At 40.5% G+C, this 20,011-nt stretch overlaps 1 protein-coding gene across 1 annotated transcript in view; it reads left to right on the plus strand.

Annotated features, from left to right (window-relative positions):
- The window catches only part of mettl15 (methyltransferase 15, mitochondrial 12S rRNA N4-cytidine), a 42,941-nt gene extending 24,905 nt beyond the window's left edge, over positions 1 to 18,036 (plus strand). Inside the window, exons 4-6 of the mRNA XM_076110174.1 lie at positions 10,417 to 10,608; positions 11,865 to 12,043; positions 17,036 to 18,036. Coding sequence (XP_075966289.1) covers positions 10,417 to 10,608; positions 11,865 to 12,043; positions 17,036 to 17,466 — 802 coding nt within the window. The 3' untranslated portion in view covers positions 17,467 to 18,036. The remainder of the gene's footprint in view (positions 1 to 10,416; positions 10,609 to 11,864; positions 12,044 to 17,035) is intronic.
- The last annotated feature ends 1,975 nt before the right edge of the window (positions 18,037 to 20,011 follow it).

Here is a 20,011-nt window from a genome sequence, read left to right on the forward strand (position 1 = left end):
CTGCTTTTTACCATTCCTGTTGTTGCTATGACTTCCCTGCGCTTGAAGCTACGCAGGAGTTGTGCCCACAATAAATGTTATGAATCTGAAAAGGCACCAAGCATTGTTGAAAAGCCCGGTAAGGCAAACATTGGATTTACATGTGTGCATATGGGCTCACAAACAGACTGATGAGATGTGGTATTAACTGTTTGTATGCACATTGTTGATTTTTATTTAAGTGCCATGCCACATCAGGATAGTAGAATCTGAAAATGTTGTTCTCTGTCTTCTTTTTTAAAAATTGTTTTATTTTCCTATCCTATAACAAATTGCATGTGCTTTGAGTAATGCTATCACTGACTGCGGTAGCAGAGGCTAGGAGCAGTTAACGTTGTCGATTGAAGAAATCTGCCAATTTAAAAGTTATTTCTGCGACTCCATTAGCTTGAACTGCTCATCTCATCCACACTTGTTGCCATTCTTTATCGCTATTTTTCATGGATGTAGTTAGCTATGTAGGAAGATGACATTGCCATTTTTAGTTGACATTCAGACAGAAAACAGCGCAGCAGGGGGGCTGCGTTGTTGGGGGTATTTAGTTTGAGGTACCGGTGAGTGCCATGCTGGATGACGTTGCATTGCAGCAACATTTCAGACTGGTTGAACTTTTATGCCGGATGACCCAGCGTTGTTTTGCCAGACCCCTCTGCACCCCCGCTGCGTACTGACTCCGTTCAAATGATTTAGAGTGCTGTGTTTTGTCACGCAGGGCCAACGGTGTGAACATGGCCTTAATCCAGCCCTCTAAATTCTGACTGGTCGACCATTTAAAAAGGGCCTTGTAAATAATGTAAACGACGGCGGGACTACACACACGCGGGCACACACACACACACACACACACCAGACGCTGACGCTGTTGTTTTACTCCTCACGCCTCTTTTGCTCCCATAATGCCGGCATGCTATCTAAAAATCACACAACAGAGCAGCGTTATGCAGCCGTAGTTTGGTTCAGTGTGAAAAAGCTAAAGCCGGCGTGATGGCGCATCTTCTTTATGGCAGTATTGCGGAATCTGTGTTAAAGTGATCGGGGTCTTCCTGGATAAGAGAGCATCGCTCTCCCACCTGAATAAAAGAAGGTGAAAAAAACACACAAAATGAGAAATTCATGTGGCTTAATTGTTAGACAGCGGGGCTGGTATTGTTTTCACCGTGTGAGTATGGTTGAGTCATCATGGCACAGTGTGGTCCTGGAGACACCTACTGTATCAAGAACTACCACAGAGGCGGTTTGAAGAACTTTGCCAGTTGGTTATTTTTCTGTCTGTCTGTCTGTGGACAGATTTTTTTCACCGTGACAGCATCGCAAGTGTTCAAGATGCAGTCACAAATCTTTACAGCTTGTGTAGTTGACATCAAAATGAAGGTAGAATTCAAAGATGGGCATGTTCCAAGAAAGATTTGCTTCTTTTTCTTCACAATAGAAAGAAAATGTCGTAGTCTTTGCACTATTCAGTGCAAAACTCAAGTCGGCCATTCTCTATATACGATCAATCACACAGCATAGACAACATAGACAAGAAGTGTAGATTTCCACATCTGTAAACTGTCCTGATCTGTGATGCAACATTTTCTAACTGTTCAGAAAAAAAAGCCTTTGAACCAAGAAATAAAGACGATGAAACTAGAGACCATCTTGCGATGGGATCACACCAGACCCCGCGGCTAATCGGCCCAGGGGCGTAAAGTGCCGCAGCAACGCTGTCGTCGCTGGTGAAGTGGACAAACAGCACGGAAGCATTTAACTTTTATTGGTGACATTTCAAGGAGACGATGGCAAGGCCACCAACAAGAGAACAGCCAATAAATCACAAAATTCACAATTTTTATAACATGCATTAGGTCAGCTGAAGTAGCACAAATTTAAATTTTGAACAAAACATGATTTGTGTGTGTTTGTCTTGTGTTTGTTGACTCTTTCTGCCTTTCTTCTTCTGTGGACTGTAGATATTTCCATCACTGCTCCCCTGCTGAAAACAATCAATCAGCATCTTGTCTTTGGCTTTTTGCAGGTAAAGGAACTGAGCGGGTCAACAACAAGGGAATATTTCAGGCTTGATTTGTGAAGAGGCAGCATCGTGTTGAACAAGAATGCACTCAAACAGAGTCTGCTGTGAAGGTTCCTGAGGTCCAAACTGAAGGGCGAATTCACAAAAGGGTTGCGCAGCTTTTGTGGCGCCAAACCTGCAAAAATAGAACTAAAAGCAACCTTGTTATTCTCAAAGCACCCACAAAGGATGAAATGCACCCCTAAATGCACTGCCAAGCAAATAGCTTCTCAGTGTTCCTGTGCTATTTGCCCATATTTAAGTATGGTAATATGCATTCATTTGATGCAAAACTGGCACTTTTCATTTAAATGAGCCTCATTGCAAAAACGGTACAATTCTTAAAGATCCGCCATAATAGCCACATGCAGTAAACTGTGAAATTATTAGTCTTCAGAGAGCTGGTGAGTGTATTAGGGCTGTTCAAATTAGCCAAAAATTAAGTTCGAATATTCATTTTTAAAAACACAACGCTCAGTTTCTATTGATACCTGTTGCTTTGACAGCTCACAATGGACAAGGTACAGCTGTGCTTTCTGCTTAAAAAGTATGTAAGAAGACAGCAAGTACTACTCGCCATCTTTTAAGTGGCTCTCTGCCTCGGCGCTCACTGAATGCATCGCATGACCGGAGTCACGTTGTGTGACTGCGGTTTATTTTTCTCTCAGCCATTGTTCGGCCTACTGTGATCTTTGCACAGAGGGAACATTTATACTTTGCCACATGGATAATTGCAATCAGACGCAGAAAAGTGAAAAAATTGCACTCGGCTGCAAAACTGTATGGATGCGTTCACGCTGTAATATATTAAGTGCGATGTCATTTTTGAATTGGACCATTAGGCAGATAGCGGTTGCAAATGACGCGCGGTTTTACAGTATCAGCGGCCACAACCTATTCTTTGTGAATTCACCTGTGAATGTGCTCTCCTTCCAGATGGACACGACCAAGTTAATGCAAGGACATATTTAGTGAAGGGAGGACATTCTAAAGTGTAGCCAAATGCTTCATGCAAAGTAAACAATGTCTTACTTGAGCTTGATGTTTTTTTTTTATTGACCTTGGAAATTAAAGTTTGAGAATAAAGATACATTATACCCTATTCTACTATACTTTTCCAATTTGTTTAGATACAATTTAAAACTTGTTTGGTAAAAGAAAATCCTCTTTAGTGTAGATATTATAATGTAATATATCAGATCAATATTTCGGATTGGAATGGATTATTGATTTCTTTCTGGCGTATGCCTCCCTGTAATTTTGTAGCTTTTAAACCTTATAGTGTCTGTTAAGTGGATGGCCAGGTGCAATTGTAAGTGGAATCTACGTAAAGACAAAATTAGACTCAAATTGGCATGGGGCAATGCAGCCTGATGCAAAGATGTGCCCCTGCAAGTTGAAATGTTTCGTTTTTTCCAGTAGTTGGTTGTAAACCAAAACATTGAAAAGTAAAAAAAATAAGTATGCGGAGAATTCAAATGTCAGTTTGACTTTATTTAAACTTGTAACGCTTAGTTTTACCGATGGTTTCTTCACTAAAAAAGGACGCGACAGAGTAAATGGTTATTTACCGACATTTTATTTTTGGTCATTGGATCCACCATCGACTAACACTAGTATCATCAGCTCTGGCTCTTAATCTTTGTCACTGGCATTTTACATATCCCATGATTCAATCTCGGAAGCTTTGGACTGTCTCTGTGTGAGTTTCGGGAAGATCATATTCAGTGATAGGTTGATCCTGTGGGATGCCAGAATAACAAAAACGTGCATGATGTCAATGTTGTGGGGTGCTACAACTAAAAATAGCTCGGATCACTTAAGCAATTATGAGCCCACACTTGGACCTCAGCACATACACCACTGAAACTTGTCCTCTTTAATAATATAAGACCTTACGTAAGGCATTTATATCTCCAACACTGTGTCTAAGCCACATAAAGAAGTTAATAATTTAGAAATGTTATATAACTGTTTTGCATATTTTTATATCCTTCAGTGGCTTACAAAAACGTGTTGGTGAAGAAGTCGCAGTGTCTAGTGGAAGGTAATGTTCATCACCTGCATGTGTGGGTGGACACACAGACTACAGAATTGTAATTGCCACGATTATGTGATATGCCATGATTACAAGCCTTTGATTAGTATGATATAGCTTTCAGTATTGTATAAAAGCTAGCTATTACGATAATTTATGTTATATAGTCTGTGTGTATATATATATATATATATATATATATGGCCTTCAAATTGTTTTTTTAAAGTATTCATAATTGTATTTAAAAGGATTTACAGAAATGTAATAGAAAGACGGATCTCTTTTGTATTAGAATGCTGAGTTGGATCAGCTCACTTATTTTCACCTTTTCCCATTCATGCATATAAACTGGGCAGGGTTGAGAACACTGCTTCATAACGTAGAGTAGTTTAACACTTGGACACATAACGCATAAACTCCTCCCATAGCTGCCTTCAGATAAAGCTGTGCGGTCCCACTCAGTCTGAAGCTCTTGCCTAAGTTGCTCCCCTCAACCATCTTTTGCCAGTATGCTGGTCGGCGCTGCGCACAAAAGCACCGCAAAAATGTGTCTGCAGTTACACAGAGAAGGTACTCTACATAGACCAGCTCTCAATATTTCTATTCCCCAACACAACAGTCACTCTTCTCTCCCCCTGGCCATTCATGCAGATCCACTGTAGGTCAGGGATGGGCTTTGATGATAGAGAGGGGGCCACAGAAACGTAGAAAACCTACCAGAGGGCCAGATTGAGAACATGCACTTCCACCTGTAGGATACTGTATCACTCAATTAGCAGATTATAGCTATACTAATTGAATGAAAAGATCAAAATATATATTAGTAATCAAAGTTTACTATACTAATATTTCTATTTTCTTGATGGTACAAAAGTTAACGCCAACACTAAGTGCAACAACTAATATTCATGCTTGTAGGGCATTTCTATTCTCCCCTCCAATTCCATGACATGTTTCAAAGAAGCATGCATTTATCTCAAAAGCCGTTGACCCTCACCCACAGGTGGATCAGTATAAAGTTCTGTCTCAATGAGATACTTCTGGCCTCTCCTGCTGCTGTGCAATAGACTGAATGTCAATATTTGTGCATCCAATCTGCATGAGCTGGAAGGCTGTCAGCCGGTTTCCCTCTTTTGCTTTTATGTGCTTCATTGTTGAGGAAGCTGCTCTCGCAGGTGTAAGTGCTGCCAAACATGCTGGCCATTGAGATTGCTAAATCCCTGGAGTGGAAAGCGGGACGCGGGGTAGTCGTCTCCAAAATGGAATTCCCCTCTCATTGCGCTTTGCTTGAAAGAGGTCTGACTTTAGTTCGCAAAGGTACGATTCTAGCGGTTTCGTGGTATATCACAGTAATATGTTTTCTATTTGTTGCATGACTGGGCCTTTATGTAGGTTTATGGTGGCTTATTCTGCGGTCAGGAATATGAAAAACATTTTAATGTCATGTATAAACTGAAGGCTTAAATTACTATAGGGTTTTCTTGGCCCCCAAGAATTATACAATACATGAAGATACCAGAATGCATGAAACAGTGCAGAATGTAAACGTTCTTATTGTGCAAACTGCATAAATAAAAAAAAAGATCTTGAAGCTAACGTTCTCTTAAAACCAAAATCTTTTCAGATAGTTGTATGAACACTATAAACTGACAACAGGTCAGTGGGCGACTGTACGTCGATGTAGCTGGTATTATGTTGGGATAGCAGTTTGGCTGAAGTATTTTTGCCCCGGCAAAACATACCTTGAATCCAGTGTTTTATTCGTTGCTCTGAACCCGTCTTTCTCGACTGTCTGTAGCGGGACCATGTGCAGTGCCTTGGGCAAATGCCTCTTCAAGCGATGTTTGACACTTTGGCTTTGCTGTTTTATGGCCTCGAATCCGATGACCATAGTCACACTCTCTGTATTCCATCACGTTTTGTGCTGAGGCGACGGCAACAATGGTGGCTATGTCGTATTTTTTCAAACCAAAAAAACTTCCAGACACAGCTCTTCTCTTGGACACAAGTTCTGGAGACGCAGTTATGCTGCTTGCTCGCAGCCTTTTGGCAGTGTAAATTTGTAAATGTACAATTATTAGTTTTACAAATTGTTTTTGTGTCACAAATTGTGCCATGGTGTTGTACCTGTTATAGACCAAGTTGTGTTTTTTTTTTTTTTTTTTTGTCTTATAAAGTTATTGTAAGAAGGGTACGCAATTGATAGGTCCCCCTCTCAAGCAGCTTTCCCTGGCAGCTCTGGTCTACATATTTGAGTTTGTGCGTAATGTTGTAGTGACAACTCAAGTTGAAATCCTTCGTGGCTAATTTTGTTTCCAGGCACATTTAACACATAGGTTTGCCTTTTCTGTTTCCTATTTTGCGTGGAAGATATGGTGTTGGTCCAGTTTTCTCTTTTGGCCGTTCATGTCTCTTCGTTGCGTGTTGTTGAGGAAGAGGCGTGGCTCGACCAAGACAAGACCTTCTGCAAGCAGTTGCTTGACTACAGGCGTTGTATTTCAAGGGAGCACCCTCTATCAGTGGACAGTATAATTACAATTGGGATCCACGTTAAATGTGGTCAAATGACCCGCTTGATTCCAGCATCTGTGAAACCAACAATTTATTGATATTTGGAAATTGACTTGAACTGACTAAACGTACTGCTCTTCAATATTTGTAATCATTCAGATTTAAGTAAATCATCACTGTTCATATTTTTCTCATCGAAGAAATGACATGATTTGATTCAGAATCCGTCAACTTACAGTAATTAACACACAAACATAGATTTTAGACATTTGTAAACCAATTCAGAAATGTAGAGGGTAAGAATCACATGATTTTCACGTTAACCTTTTTTTGCCCCCACCGTAAAGTCCCTTTACAGTTTCTTTAAAGTTGCATTTCTTTTGTTTTCATTTACAACTCGGTTCTGTCTCATCATTTCAAGCAGTGGGACGGAGCTGTTTTCCGAAAACAAAAAAACTGTTGTTGCTGTATGTTAGCAACTAGCCTCGAGGTAACAAGATAATCATCTGCACCATACAGCTTGACCTCCAGTAAAAATGCTTGAAAAGAAAAGAACCCAAAAAGTTTTTTGAAAACTAATGAAATAAAAAGTTTGTAATCTGTCACCAAAAAAATAGGTAGAGTGTTAGTGAGGAGGAAGTAAAGGAAAAGGCTCGCGCAGTTGATGGGAGAGAACAACAAAGCCTTTACTATAGATTTTTCAACAAATCAATCACGGTGCAGGATGGTGAATAACAACAGAAAAGCAAAGGAAGGCCCTTGCAGCGTGGGTGAGATGCTCCCTTGCCATTTTGTCTTCAGTGGGTTTTGAAATAGAGGACCTGCCAATTTGTGTTCTTTCCTTGCATGCCCCTCGTTAATCATGAGAAAGGCGGAGTCATTGTTGTCTACATAAAAGGGGCAAATATCAAAAATAATAAAATGTTTTTCAAAAGGGAAGGTTGTCGATACCTGTATTTTATCGATACCTGTATTTTATCGATACCTGTATTTATACCGATGCTGCTTACTGGTATCAATACAGTTCTTCCAGCAATAGGTAAAGTCAACTAGAACATTTCGCAAGACGTGTGGCTTCTACTGCCCGAAGACGTCGCAATATATATACACGGCAATATTACCGGTAGTGTCATTGAGGTTCAATTGAGATATCGCTTCTCTCTTTACTGCATTTTAGATTCATACTCTTGGATTGAATCTTGTGTTTGTGATGGACAAACACTCCCGTCGTTTCTGTATTGGAGATATATAACTTTGTTTGAGACATACCTTTGGAAATGATGGGAGCTCCTGCAGAGTAGAGAGCGGTGAGTCATCTTCAGCGTTTGACAAATATTAGCAAAATAATTGATGACAAAGCACATTCAAAATTGCATTGATTGCACAGACAGGGGACATCCTCCCTAGATGGACTTCAGAGAACACCAGTGGTAGCAACTTAAGTGTGTCTTTTCAAGAAATAGATGGAGTCACACTAACAAAGGCTAACAGCTATGAAGCCGCTCTATCTAATAGCGACTGTTACCCTGACAGGGGGTGAACTGTTATTTTGAGCGTAAGAGAACCTCTCAAATTGATCTTGGGGAAGTGCTACACACTAGGGCTGAACGATTAATCGATCACGATTTCATAGAATGTAATTTTTAAATGGCAAAAGCTGCTATGAAAGGATCAATTTTCACCATCTAACCAACCGGAGGGGTGAAAACACTTTTGCCCCCCGGGCTTCACTTGCACAGACGCTGCCCTACGCTCCATGTGACATATGAGAGTAGTTGTAGATGATTAAAAAACAACTTTAAAAATGCCTCGCCACACAAAGCTTTGAACACACTACTGTGTGAAGTTGGCCAAGGCCAAGGGCGGGTTTAAGTGCAACCCACATGTTTACATGTTACATTGTTGTATGAGTAGCGTAGCAAAGTCTCCCCTGTGCTTCTCGACCACGGTCTGGAAGCAGATGCAGGAATGATTAACAACGAGGCTTTGAGTTATCTAAATATTTCAATTAGAGTGGTAGAGCCATAGTCGGTGTGCTCTTTAGTTTGTGTGATCTGTTACAATACTGATAAGGCCAGTGCGGTTCATATTTAGTTTTCATAAATGAATGTTCACACCAGGCCTATTGTTCTGCAATGCCTTTGTTGTTTTTTATTTGAATTGTGTCATGATAATTGTAATACATGTTGACAAGGCTTGAAGTTAAACGTTATTATATTCTGATTGATGGTTCTGAAAGCCATTTCTTTGACAGTTCAATATCTAAATAAAGATGTAATTTCCTCATAACACGTAGGCCTGACCTACACGAAGAGCAGTTTATATGTTGACTATCAGATGTTGTGTTGGTCATACTGTAGATTCATTTGTTGCTTGTGTATAGTGAATAATGCAGAAGGTATGGCACTTTGCAAACTGAAGACAAAAATTGCATTCTGAATTGCACTATTGATATATAAGAGATGGGAATTAGATTATATTCCTGCATCACTCACTGCAAATTGAGAGCATATTATCGTACTTTCCATTCACTTTGCTATTGTTACCCCTCTCTACCGTTCATTTAAACCTGTCCATCATGAATACAGTCCGTAGAACGGAAACAGAACCATGACTTAGTTGTGCGAAGTTTACAAATTTGTCATTATGAATAGCTAGACATGGGGGGAAAAGGCTTATTTAACATTAGGCAAACTTAATTGCATGCCATTAAATGAGTGAATGAATGACACAGGACACCAATAGCAGCGGTAGTATTTCCTAAGACATAGCTAGAGCTGGAATTCCCTGTGTTTAGGTCCCATAATTGAGGTCTAAAACATATTACTTTAGCCTTTAAAGCCGATTCGTGTTAACCTCACACTGATTTCACGTTGTACTGAGTGCCAGTTAAGGAGGCTGTAGTCAACTTGAGCTGCTTAGTTTTTGCTGTTGGCTCTGTGATGTACAAAACGACTGATTTGGAAATGACAATCAGATATTTTTGGTCACTTTTACTTCAAGAGTAATAACTTCACTAAAATCAGCGGGTGCAGAAGGTTGAAGAAGACCCTTTGCTCCTAATGTATAGAGATGATAGCTCCTGTTGCTCTCCTCCGCCATCATCTTTGTTCACACAATGTTAAAAGGTCATATGAAAAATGCATGAATGTGGCTGGAGGATCTCACCACTCGTGCATGTGGAAGTGACTGTGTACACAGTGTCTTGCTCTGTCGGTGACGAGGAAGGATCTGAATAGGCGAGCAAAGTCTGTTAGTGGGCTTCCAAGGAAACACCTGATTCAGTTTTAAAAGGTTGACTGCAAAGTTACTCGAGCTATTGTGGGTTTTCATTGAATCAAATATCTCATGTGGTCTTCCCATGAACACGTCTGCTTAAAATGCTTAATATTACCTTGACTTGATGCTGAATGTTGGTGTTTTTTTCTCTGCTGTGTGTTTATGAAGCACCAGTTCATTATATTAAAATGTCTATTATCCAACTGAAACTGATTACCTAAAAACATCAACAGAAAGGCAATCATCTTTCACTCACACACACGCAATACAATAATGTATTTTTCTCTTATTGTCTTTTTATTACTAGTTTGGTACCTTGCCTTTCACCTTGCCAATGAGCTGAATAACAATGAAATACTACGATATTTTTGAAAACGCTGGATGTCACTGAAATAAAGTAGCATTTTCCTTTTTGCTAATCCATTTAAACAGCAGCCATATGCATTGCTATACAAACGTCTAATAACTCTATTACGTTCCCTAATCCTTTCTCCAGTGGTCGTGTGAAACCATTGCTTGGCCGATTCAGCGAGCTTGAAGCCCTGCTGGCCAACATGAACATTAAGCCAGGCAGCATTGATGCTGTCCTGTTGGATGCTGGCTGCTCCTCCATGCAGATGGATGAGGCGCAGAGAGGCTTCTCCCTCAGTAAGGACGGGCCGTTGGACATGAGAATGGATGGAGAGAGGTAAGAGTTCTGCAACATGCAGTAGGTGTGTCTGGCTGATGGATCTAAATTTGATCAACACTGCTGCATTAACAAAACTGTATATTTAAAAAAACACTTGACTACATTTCCTAATAAATAGTGCTGGGAGGTGCTGGATAATTACAGTTATTGGTGCCTTGAAATTGCTTCAGTGCTCATTGGAGCAGTAATGTTGAAGTGCAGCTAATAAAAAAGGCAAAGCAAAAATGGGCTACCAATAACGACTGCTTTGTTCAATTTGAAGAAGTGAAAAGCTGTCCTTTCTTAGTAGCAAAGGCAGAATTAGTTTTTTGTTAATTGTAAGCATGATTGGGTTTGTGTCGTAGTGTGTGAACATTAAACGTTAAAATAAACTTAAAAGTAGAGACGGACCGATAAATCGGCCGGCCAATATAAGCATGTTCCACACATTTCCTGTTAAGTACATTTCCCCACGAGTAAAAAGAAATGCTAAAGATATATACATTGAACACAGTGTCATCATTTCACAAATCATGTTCAGTACTTATTTTGGTAACAATTCCTATTTCATGGACCCTCGTCAAAAATTGTTAAGTGTGTATGTCAGTAAATGAGTATCTGCTGATATATCATAAAAACTCAAATACTAAAAACTAATTCATTGCTGTAAGTGTTTGCAATTTAAAATCCATTATCAGTCGAGCTTTCCTTTGAACTTACAATATTGGCAAAAAGTCTGTACAAAAATGAAAAAGTGCTTTCACAATTGAATTTGAATAATACAATTTTTTTTGCACCCATGAAAAGAAAACAAAATGATGTGACTTATGGCAGCGTTATAAGTCAATATTATCAAAGGCTGATGTGTAACACTACGCAAGTGGGACAGTGTGTAATCTAAAACCCTGTTGGAGACATGCATGTCCTTCTAATTGTGTGTGTGAAAACAGATTGATTGATTGATTGATAGATAAATAGATGGATTAATAGATATGTATGTATATATGTATTGCAATTTAAAGCTTCTTGAATGTTTTCATAAATACATATGAATACCTTCACAAGGGCAACACAATGTGCAAAGCTACCAGCTAAGATAACCCATTATAAGCTATTGCACAAGCTGCATTTTTCTTTTCATTCCCTCACAATCATTCTATTCATAACTGTCAGCCATAAAGGTTTTCAGCTCTATCTCAGAGTTGTCACAATTCCACCACTGTCAGCAAGGACGTGACGTCAAGCAGCTTAATTGGGCTTCTCTTTGTGCGTAGGTACCCCGACATGCCCTGTGCTGCTGACGTTGTGGATACCTTAGATCAACAGGCGCTTGCGTCCATCCTCACTGCATATGGGGAAGAAAGACACGCCAGGAAAATAGCTTCAGCCATTGTGAAGGCACGCCGTGTCAACCCCATCACCCAGACACAGCAGCTGGCCAGCGTGGTGGCAGGTAGCTAGACACTATCCTGATTAATTCCCCGCAGCATTCTGGAGGCTACGAGGGAAAATAAAACACGAGTGGAGTTATTAAGGCTGTCTCCCCGTGGGACGTATTTGTCTCAGAAAATTACGTGAACTGTGACCGTAGTCAGTATCCTCTCTCCTGCCTCTGTTTTGGGCGCCTTTCTTCCACGTCTTCCTTTGAGGGAGCTGAGACAAAGACAGAGCTGGAGGTGGCTGCAACCGAATGTGGCTAATGCCTTGAAAGCAAACACCTCTCTCTCTCTCTCTCTTCTTCCACATTGCTTTTTATGTTCTTTTTCCCTGTTTCTCTGCTCACAGATATGCACACACACCTGCCACAAATGCAAACACCCACATATGCTCACACACATGACACACTCATGCATAAAGCCGGGATTACATTGTTTGTCTTCACTGATGACACTGTGTGTCTCAGCGGCTGAGCGAGTGAGATGTCTTTTCAGTAGTTATTGCACAGAGCAGTATGCAGAGCAGTGTCACCCTGGGAGAACAGGTGTGAGTAAGAGCAGCTGTTTGATCTTTCTTGAAGAGCAAAGCGAGTCACCACCAATGTTTATTTGAAACAATCCAAGAGGTTTTGATTTAAGAGTTCCAGGGGGGCTCTGTGAACAATTGTGACGTTGATGCTGACAGGAAAAATTTAAAGTCACAGGAGAAATGACGAGGGTAGGAGGATCTGGTGGCTTTTTAAAATGTATTTTTTGCACTTTATCTTATCTTACACATTCCACAGCAGTTAATGCTGAATTTTCTAGATGAAAACAACAAAAAGTGCAGCAAAGAATGTGTGACATTTTTACGTTCATTTTTGTTGTCGGCATTAATTGTTTGCGTCAGCATTGACTGGGTAACCTCGTCATACAGCATTTGGTCGTTTACAGAAGCGTGGCTGTGTGAATGAACAGGGCTTTGGAGTTGTATGCACACCTGGGGCCAAAGCTGTTTGTTTGAGTTATTTTTTTTCAGAAAAATTATTCTCCACTTAATGAAAAATCCTTCAACACATCATTTTTGCGAGAGTGTAAGAAAATGTGGGCTAAAACTTTGCCGTACCAAGAACAGCGGACAAGTCATATCTGACCCGTTTCAGTTTATTTCTCTTCAAAAGACTTATCTCTAAAAAAAAAAAAAAAAGGTATCGCGAATAATCCGCTACCGGCTTTTGTCCACCAAAGTCATGTGTGACCTAAAAATGTAGCATAAAAACACATCAACATGGCAGAGGCAGCCATGGAGACACAACCACATGTCATACAGCGTTGAAGGTAACAGAAAAAGTCCGACAGCCATTAACTGTTGTTGTTGTGAAGGTGCCTAAAGAGCCTGGAATGGAAAGCAGAGCAGCTTTGCTGAATTCTACCCAACATGTGAGTGAAAGGAACATTTGTTTACTTTGCTGAATGCTGACGGCAGGAGTCAAGTGAGCTACATTTAGCTACGTTACAGCACCAAATGTATTCAACACAACAACCCAATAAATGGCATAATCACCCTGTATTTATTCACCCTGTGTGTGTGTGTGTGTGTGTGTGTGTGTGTGTGTGTGTGTGTGTGTTTGTGTGAATAGCCAGTGGGTCGGACATGGATGCATTGATTTAGAGATGCCAACAAGCTGTGTAACGTTAATTTTGACCCAGAGCAACAACATTAAACCGGGTGCAGTGATCTACTTGAATTAATTCAACATTAGCACATCAGCTTTCACTGCCAATTTAAAATGCATTTAGAAAAACACAACCTGTTGCAGAGTTCCGCAAGATGGCAGCAAAAGCATCCTGCCTTTTGCTATCGAAACACTTCACATCCATCCATCCATCCATCCATCCATCCATCCATTCTCTTCGGCTTATCCAGGACCAGGTCTTGGGGGCAGCAGGGTATTCCAGACGTTCCTCTCCCCAGCAACATTTTGCAGCTCTTCCTGTCACCAAAATGTTCAAAGGCCAGACAAGATATATAGTCTCTCCAGTGTGTTCTGGGTCTACCCCGGGGTGTTTTACCTGTTGGACACGCCCAGAGAACCTCGAAAGGGATGCCCGATAAAGTGATTGGCTCCGGCATCAGGATGCCTCCCGGTCGCCTCCCTTTCGGGCCCAAGATTCCAGTCTTAAATGTTTGATGAATATAAATGTTGTCACATGGACTAAGTTGCACAACATACCAATATATCTTCAATAAATGAATATCGGCTCTCAGCTGATTTGTAGTTTTGGACATTTTTCTTGTCTTATTTTTTTTAAATGTTCGGAAATGTGTTAAGTGCACGTCGAGGCATGTTTTGCAGTCATTCATGAGGCAGGAGTCAATGGTACAAATACTTATTTTGAATAAAGTTACATTATTTCATGATTAACTACCAAGCTGCTTGCTTGTTAACTAGAAGTTAACTAGCTTAGTGGGCTAGTAGTGGCTGGCTAGTGCCAGCATATTCCCAGTTAGATGGCATGTTACCAGTTTGCTCACCAGCTACAGCTACAGCATTTTGAGCTAGCAATGCAAGTGGTCATAACATCCCCACGTTTTCAGCACCACCCACTTCGTGAGGACATGTAAATTAATTACACTGTGCAACTTTCTGGTGCAACAAAGCTCTTAGATTTGATGCATTTTCTGATTTTTGGCGATGCCACTTCATTTTAATCAAGCGATTTTTGGCTCAAATTAAAACATTTCAACTTGTCTTATATCTTATTGTGGAATGTAGTTGTGCTCTTGCCTTTGCTCGTGCGCACTACAAACATCAAATATAGGAATTTAAGATGAGACATGACACAAAGGTAGAGTGCATTCACAGTGCTGTTTCCTGCGTAACTACCTGATCTCTTTATGTACACAACTTAATCTCTTCTTTTTTCCATGGATCTGTCTGTAGGACAGAGAGCACATGGCTTGGTGAGGCCAGACCAGGGCTGGTCCTTGTATTGATTGCAGTGTGAGTCACACCTTGGGCTGTTTAGTGCAGGAGGAGAGAAATGCCACATCACTCACTTCTCTGTTTATTGCAGTTTCTCTTCAGGTCTATATAAGTGTCTAATTGTTCATTTGTCTTCTGTGTGGGGGTTATGAGTTGGTCAAGGTGGAATCAACTTGTCGCATGTATTGACATAAAGCTAATGTTTTCCCAACGCCGTCCCAACTGACAGCGTTGTCGCGGAAGTGTAGGACCCACCCTCCTTGGTTTGCACTATAAGCGCTAATAGCAATGTTAACAATGAGCCGCCGGCTCGTCTTCGCCATGTTGAGAGCCGTTGAGAGGCAATCGAAATGCTCCCAATCTCATATGTTGTACCTTTAATTGACCTTTTTATGCCTAAATCCTCATGCATTCTGCACCCTGTATGTTATTCATCAAACAGGTGCACAAGTCTTTCAGTGCAGTTTTCCTCTCGGCATGTCTGCAGTTAGTAATGCCTTTCTCTTAACTGCACATGCATTTTGAGGATCGCTCAAATAACTGGATGAGATATGAAAAGATTAGTATGGAAACATTCCCGCCTCTAAAAGGCAGGTGCAAATTGTTCAGTAGTAGAGAGAGGTTTTGGTGAAGGAGAGAAACATAAATCACTTTTTATTTTACCGAAAGCAATACGGAGTGCACCGGTCAGACGGCAGTAACTACAGAAAACACAATATTTTGGTATTTTTAAACATAAATCATGGCATTGTCATCTAATGTCTTATGCTCAGTAAGAATTAACTTGAACTTGAGAGGTTTTTGGCTGCATTTATCTCGGTACTGTAGGGACACATCCACCATATCAACACCACCTCCACCCTCCATCTGCTCCGCATTGAGCCTCTGAAGGACCTGCCGCTCAGGCAGTCTCTCTCCCCACTTCTTACATTGGCTTGCATGTATTTTCCAAGAAGCTATGTTTTGTGCTAGATCCTGCTACGTCAATTAATCTCTTTTTGCGTCATATTTTCTTGATTTAATGACTCCTCGGCTACGTATGTCTGATGATTATCAGTCAAACTAGTACCAAGACAGTTGTATGTTTTCATAATCAAGAGCGTCTTTTAATCCGCTGACCGGTGGAGAGATCTCGAGTTCTGTACCTCTTTTGTGTTGTTCACACACTGATAACACCTGTTGGATGTTACGGTCATATATAAGTGGTTAGGTCACATGAGTCAGAGTTACAAGAGTGGAGGTATGGATTGGTGATGCGGTAGCTGATGAGTGGTGTGGCAGTCCCCCGCTGTGTTCATGGAAGGCTGTTTAAGTTTGACACATAAGGCCTCCTTCACTCCTCCGTCAGATGATCTCTCTTATCCGTCCAAAACTTATATATTGCTGAACTCACAGTAGCGTGTCTTGTTTTGTAGATGGACCTTCAGAGTTGAACCTCTTGAGCTTTTTCAGTGTTTTCTTTTTGTCCCTGTGCATTCTTTATTGCATTTGGATTACGTATTGTATGACATTGTCCTTCTGATGTTATAGAAAGCTTTGCGTGGTAAAGTTTAGGGAAAGACCGAGGTTATGGTCAGAGTTATGAAAAGTATTGCTCATAATCATGATACAAAATACCCCCAAACATGAATTGATAGTCTGAAACTGGTTATGAACGCTAACAACCCCTCCACATGTCATTCTAGTTGTTATGGTGGATGGATTTTCTAGGGTGTAGTCAGACTGGAGATCACTTAGCGGAATACAAACCCATTGTAGGACTGTCCTCGACCAAAGAAATTCTTAGTCGACTAACACTCATATGATTGTGTCTAACTGATTACTTGATGTAATTGATAGATGTGTAAAACTGAGTTACGAACAAGGAATCACACAAAAGCATCACTTTAAAGCTTGTGTTAATACCTTTCTTGGAAATATGTCATTCAGCATGAAAAAGCATTCAAAAATTACTAACTTGACTAAAGTACTCTTTGTTGACTAAGACCAAAATGACCAATTAGTCGAGTAACCCACTCACTCTGCCCATCTCTTTGTCTCTAGGATCATTTCCTGCAGCTGTTCTCTATGCACGTAAAGACCGACTCCAAAGACCTGCACACGTGGCCACTAAGACCTTCCAAGCTCTGCGTATCTTTGTGAACGATGAGCTGAACGAACTACATGCAGGGCTGCGTGCTGCCCGGTCGCTACTGACGCCTGGAGGACGTCTCTGCGTGATCACCTTTCATTCGCTAGAAGACAGACTGGTAAAACGCTTCCTCCAGGGAGATGACTTGTCTAATCTAGATCAGTATCACTTCAGCCCGAGGAAGCAAGGCGCTGGGAAGGGAAAACTGGTGGATGAAAAAAGAGATGGTGGAAGTGTTGATTGGCTTCCACTGCGAAGAAAAGTGATCACCCCAGAAAAGGACGACGTAAAAGAGAATCCTCGAGGACGCTCCGCTAAACTGAGGGCAGCACTCCGACGTTAATTATGTGACGACAATTATGAGAGAACAGAAATTTTCTCTTTTTTCATCAAATCTTTTGAGCTTTTTTACATCTAGAGTAACTGTTTTGAATTGATACTCAAAGCATGTTAGGTGAAGGGTGTAGATGCAGTGACACATTAGCTCTCCACTTTATAATTTCTTCTTCAGATGCTATATTTCTTTTTTTTCTTCTTGGCTGTAAAAGTAGGATTTTATTCTGCACATGGGTACTCAGAGAACCTCACTAACTTGACCCAACGAACACAATCGGACTTGTGGGAAGCCAGTGAGGGTTTTCGTCCTTGACACTGCGTCAGTGGTTGGTTCGGGCACTGCACAGTGATGGGTGACCTCTGGGTAAGAGAGAGAATGAATTTCCGCACAATATGCCCTATGTGAACTTTGTGTTGTTGGCCTTCTGTTTTTTGTTTTTTTTCTCCCCCAAATTGTACAATACAAACACCTCTTGTTTGGTACAGCACTGTAATGATGACACTGCATGTGAGTGATGAATTAAGACTTTAATTTATGTGTGGTATTTTAATAAATGAGATTTTCTTGCATTGCCAATGTGTGCCAGCATATAAGGTGGTTATTGCAGCTCAATATTTCAACATATATAAAAAACACCACCTTTTCTCATTGACGTCTGTATTTCCCATGAACCTCCCTTGATGAGTCGCTCAAGTGAAACCTCTACTGTACCATATGGATCAGTAATGCCACTAAATACTGAATGACGCATGAAGTGTCAGAAGTGGTGCTGAATGAGCCGGGTGGTTGTTCTTCAGCGTTCTCTTACCTTCGACTGTAAGCAGCTGAGGTGTTTTGATCGTCACTATTGGACTTTGACTAACTGTAATTGCTCCATCAAGATTATTAACACCTTTTTTCTTCTGTCTCAGTTTAGTGCACTCTAAATATACCCTTCTCGTTACCTTGGAAACTAAATGGCGCAAGTAACATTTAACTGTCTAAAATTACGTTTTCATCTGATATGAAATGATGTCATGATGTCGTGAGTTTGGATGTCCCTCCCTTCTGACATCAGTGGACGTGGACTACGTCAAGACATTTAATCTTTTAGATACTTTGCTTCTTTAATTTCACTAAACTCTTCTCTGGATCTCACTGTTAAGTATCCGAACAAAACAATAAAAAAAACATGGGAGAGATTACCACTTTTTAAATTCTGAAAGGTTTATCCTCAATATTTGTACGTGGTCTTATGTACTGCTTTTTGTACTATTTTACTCGCCATGCAGGACGTAATGCTGTAAAGTTAATGTATGAGTGTGTGTGTGCGTGGGTTCTTCTGAACACTAACTTAGCATCTACAAACTCGCCACACATACAATACCTACAGCAAGGATGTTTGGATTTCAGATGTCATTGAAATATTTCAGAATTCACGTGTTAAGCTGTTGCCTCATAACAGCAACATCTCAAATATATCGTTGATTTTAACGAGTCGGCGTCAGTTTGAGACTGAAGAATCTGAGGATGTGGAGTTGAAAAGAAGTGAGGCCTCTGTAGCTCGCTCCTCACCTCTGCTTGAGTCTAGTGGTTCGAGGTTACATTAGCCGCTCCTAGCATGACACACCCATGACACACAGCTAAAGACGATTAAAAAACCGATGATATCTCTGGTTCTGCTGCATCGATTTTTATCCTTTTTATTAAACTACATCAAGAATAATGAAATGCTAAATCGGTGGAGATAAAAATGTAAAGGTGCTAAACTTGATATTCTGAACATTATTATAGCAGTAAACAACTATTTGCTATTTAAAATGTAGGGGAGTAATGTTTTCCTGAGCAGAGGCCCCACTAACTAGCTCATGGCCGCCGCTTGTCACGGAAGCTTAGCAGCCACGTTCCGGTTCACTCTCAGGCTAACACTGCTTTGTTTTCTCATTGTTTGCACTGTTAGCGCTGCTAGCATTGCTAGTTGCAAGCTGCTTTTGCGATGTTGAGAGCCGTTGAGAGGCAATCAAAATGCTCCCAATTTTTCAATCTCCAAACTTTTCATTTTCTGGAACTTTATACTTCTACTACACTACATTTCAGACATTCCGTGTTTTCTCAGGATTGTCTCAGGAATAAGTGTACGATCAGGGATCATGTCTTCATATCTGTTAAAGCTCCAATTTTTCTGATCCACTGTTTCGACAGGTAAGTTTTATTTTTCGGTTTTTTATTTAGGCAAGAGACAGACTCAGTTACAGGGCGATTGTATATCCAGTGTAACCAGTGTCAGGGTGGACGGTGACATATAAACATACTAAAATACACTGCATTTTTCCAAAATTCTAAAACAACTGATGTTTGTTTCTCGATGCAGGGGCAGATGATAAGACAGGAAAATAAGTGATTATAAATTATTGTTATCTACGACTGCGATTGCTCAATCCCCATGGAAACAGTAACCTCGGTTAACAGTAAATATATTGTAAGACATTGCTGTTATTGTAGACTTGATCAATCCAGAAATAGAGTAGCAGGTAGCTAATAGCTACTGCTTTTGAATCACATCTCTGAAATG

The sequence above is a fragment of the Anarhichas minor genome, unplaced genomic scaffold (assembly GCF_050575085.1).
Source record: "Anarhichas minor isolate MPS153535 unplaced genomic scaffold, ASM5057508v1 ptg000042l, whole genome shotgun sequence".
NCBI lineage: Eukaryota > Metazoa > Chordata > Actinopteri > Perciformes > Anarhichadidae > Anarhichas > Anarhichas minor.